Genomic DNA, 3103 nt, shown 5'->3' with positions numbered 1-3103 from the left:
GCAAAGCCAAAAAAAAAAAAGTATGATTCCCGCCCCCCCCCCCATTAGACCAAAACACCAATGAGCTAGTTTCTCTAAATTAAGGACCTAAATCACAGATGTATCAAAAGTACGGCAGTTGTATCTCAAACATCAACTTTCATGTTATTTAACAGCACAGCTTTGGTAGGCGAAATATGCATGCAACTCTGAAAAGTACAGTAAGAAATTTACGTGGAAATATCTTTAAGTGTAAAGGTGCTCTGTTCGTTAAATACGTAACCAATTGACTATAAAATCTGCAGCATATTTAAGGTGTGATATGTCAAAGGTTATTTTGTTAGAGTGACAGTTTGCACTGTGCAATTATTCATTACTGTTTCATAGAATCATAGAATAGTTAGGGTTGGAAAGGACCTTAAGATCATCTAGTTCCAACCCCCCTGCCATGAGCAGGGACACCACACACTAAACCATGTCGCCCAAGGCTCTGTCCAGCCTGGCCTTGAACACCTCCAGGGTTGGAGGTGTTTCCAGTATTGGAACTATCTCGCTTGTAGGTTTGTGTAAAATTGGAATTTTAACCAAAGACCATATTTGTTTATGGTATTAAAAAAACTTTCGACTAACCACCTCCTCAGAATTGTTAAAAATAACCTAATTACATATATATGAATACAATTTCTATTATAATCCTGTAATAAGTCACAGCTATAGTAATGAGTTGTATTGTAAATATAGAGTTGTATCACTGTAAAATGCATAATAAAATGAAGGGAATGTAAAACAGTTTGTTCCAAAAAAAGATCAGAAATTAAAAGATTATTAATGAGGGTTTATTTATTTTTAAGGCAAGAACCTTTTTTTATGCGAGACTGTGTGGCGTAATGAAACTGAAGTTTCATTCTACCAGTATGCCAGCCATTTCAGTTAGAATCTGTCCCTAACAAATAAGTGCAATAATGATTGGGAACGCCATCTTAATGCAAAAAGATGACATGGAGAGAGTAATAATAAAATAAAAAAAAAAAAAAAAAAAAAAAAAAAAAAAAAAAAAAAAAAAAAAAAAAAAAAGGAAAGAAAAAAAAAAAAGAGAATACTGGCACACTTATTCTTTCTTATACCCAATCATCCAGCACAGTTTATCAACTGCTTTATGACTGGCACTAGTGCACAGATTGAAGAATTTCAAGATTACTATATATAAACCTAGCAACTGCATTAGGCATAAGCTCCCTGGCCTTCTAACACTAAGCAAAGCTGTACTGACAACAAAAGTAAACCATAAAGACCTGACAACAATTATTCTGAACACTTGCTAAATGTCATCATTAAAGCACTCTCGTGATTAAACAAAGCAGAAGTGAGGAAAGAAGACAAGATTGTGTTTGCGCAAAAAACTATAACTACAATTAGTTCCAAAATTTTATACATGTTACATGTTTTGTTATTTATTCTGTTATCAAACAAACTTTAAATTCTGTCTTCCAATTTGTTCCTCTCAACATCAACATTTTTAAAAATTTTCTTTATTTGTGTTTTTTCCCCCATTTTATTTCTTTTTAAGAGGAGTCTCAGCTGTTTGGGACCTGAGGTTGATTTGCTTTGAGGCTTCGTAGTGCTCTTCTCGCAGCTGCAGATTTGGCAATCCTGTAGCTTCTGCCAACACCTTTAAACTTTCCCTTTCCTACAACTTCCACTGTTACTCTGACCTTTCCATCGTAAGTTCTTTCTGCAGGACTGCAAAAATATACACAAGAATTACTTACTCCCTAGGCAAGTTAATGTGAAATAAGAGACCTACATTCTCTTTTCTACAGAAGTTAAAGCAGTACAGTTAAACAGAAATCATTACTTTTCTCAAAAAGTTATGCAAGGAAAAGCAGTAAAATCAGCAAACATGGTGATCATGCTCGCTGCTTAGTGCAAAAGAAATGAATTTCTGACATTCAAAAATTCTCAGCAGTTTACGAAGCACAGCTTAAAAACATTCTATGGCAGTGTGTACCAAAGGAAGCGTATTCTTACCTAAACTTGGCTGTCTCTGGCTCCATCTCCAGCAGCTCTCGCACTGGAGAACGGGGCACATTAGCAGAAAATTTCTCTATTTGGAGGAGGAAAAGAAAAAATTAGCTTTCTTCTCTTCATAGCAGATGGCACTTAACTAATATTTTCTTTTCTGAAAGCAGACAATACCTATTAATGGCCTCATCATTGGATAGTACACTTGCCACACCATTTCCAAAGACATTCCACTATCCATATAAATGGCACCAGCAAGGGACTCAAATATATCCCCCATGGCCTTTGGTACTTCAATGTCTTCCTCTTTTTCTTCATCTTCTTCAGATCTTCTGAGCTGTTAGCAATTAAAAAAAGCAGGGGGAAGGGGGAAGAAAGAAGGAAGAGAAACAATTGCATCTTATAAAATAAAAAGGTCTTCAGAAATGTAAGCTCTCTTTCAATCTATGCTGTGCTGCTTCCTTTAAGTTTTTCATTGACAATTTCCCACAACGAAATTGTTCTTTTATTCCCCAATGAAACCAAGTTGCTGGATATATCATCTTTCAAATATGAAAAAAAAAATAAAAATAAAAATGCCCAAACACCACTGCGTACAGAGACCTTATATGCTTTGTGAATTCCTCATGTATTTCTGTAGGATTTTACCATAGGTCTGGTTTTTCCAATAAAAAACAGACTTGGCTCTATCAGTTAATTCTAGAAAGCTACGCAAAATAAAGGAAGAGTTCATACATTAGGCATCTCCTAGAAGTAGCTTCAAAAATCTGTATGAAAGCTCCAGAATCTCTGGATGAAAGTTAGACGTACTTTTCCTTACCTTATCTACCCTGGAAGACAAGCATGAAAAAAGCACTAGTAAACTGAGCCATTAATAAGTGATAACCAGCAACATCAGACTGAGCTAGCAGGCACACTTAGCTATCTTTTAAAGGTAGCAGGCAGTGTTTTCTTCTATGATACTAACTTAAGACAATAGCCTATTCTCTTTATTAAAGCTAAATTTTCAGTCTATGTTTTAAAGATCTTGAGTTAATCTCAAGGAATTGCCGAGGCATCTCCAGAGAGGATGCCTCAACCCCGGAGCGGGGGGAGCTCAGCG

General features: G+C 35.7%; 1 protein-coding gene across 1 annotated transcript; it reads right to left on the bottom strand.

Annotated features, from left to right (window-relative positions):
* Positions 1 to 1058: 1058 nt before the first annotated feature.
* LOC104408893 (endoribonuclease Dicer-like) lies at positions 1059 to 2831 on the bottom strand (the record flags this gene model as incomplete). The annotated part of the gene is made up of 4 exons (XM_010018628.1): positions 1059 to 1719; positions 2008 to 2083; positions 2176 to 2338; positions 2822 to 2831. Coding segments are annotated over 4 exons (415 nt in total), but the record flags the coding sequence as incomplete, so codon positions are not given.
* Between the last annotated feature and the right edge of the window lie 272 nt (positions 2832 to 3103).

The sequence above is a fragment of the Nestor notabilis genome, unplaced genomic scaffold (genome assembly GCF_000696875.1).
Source record: "Nestor notabilis isolate BGI_N333 unplaced genomic scaffold, ASM69687v1 scaffold14217, whole genome shotgun sequence".
NCBI classification, from domain to species: Eukaryota; Metazoa; Chordata; class Aves; order Psittaciformes; family Psittacidae; genus Nestor; species Nestor notabilis.
This window is presented reverse-complemented; position numbering and strand designations above follow the sequence as displayed.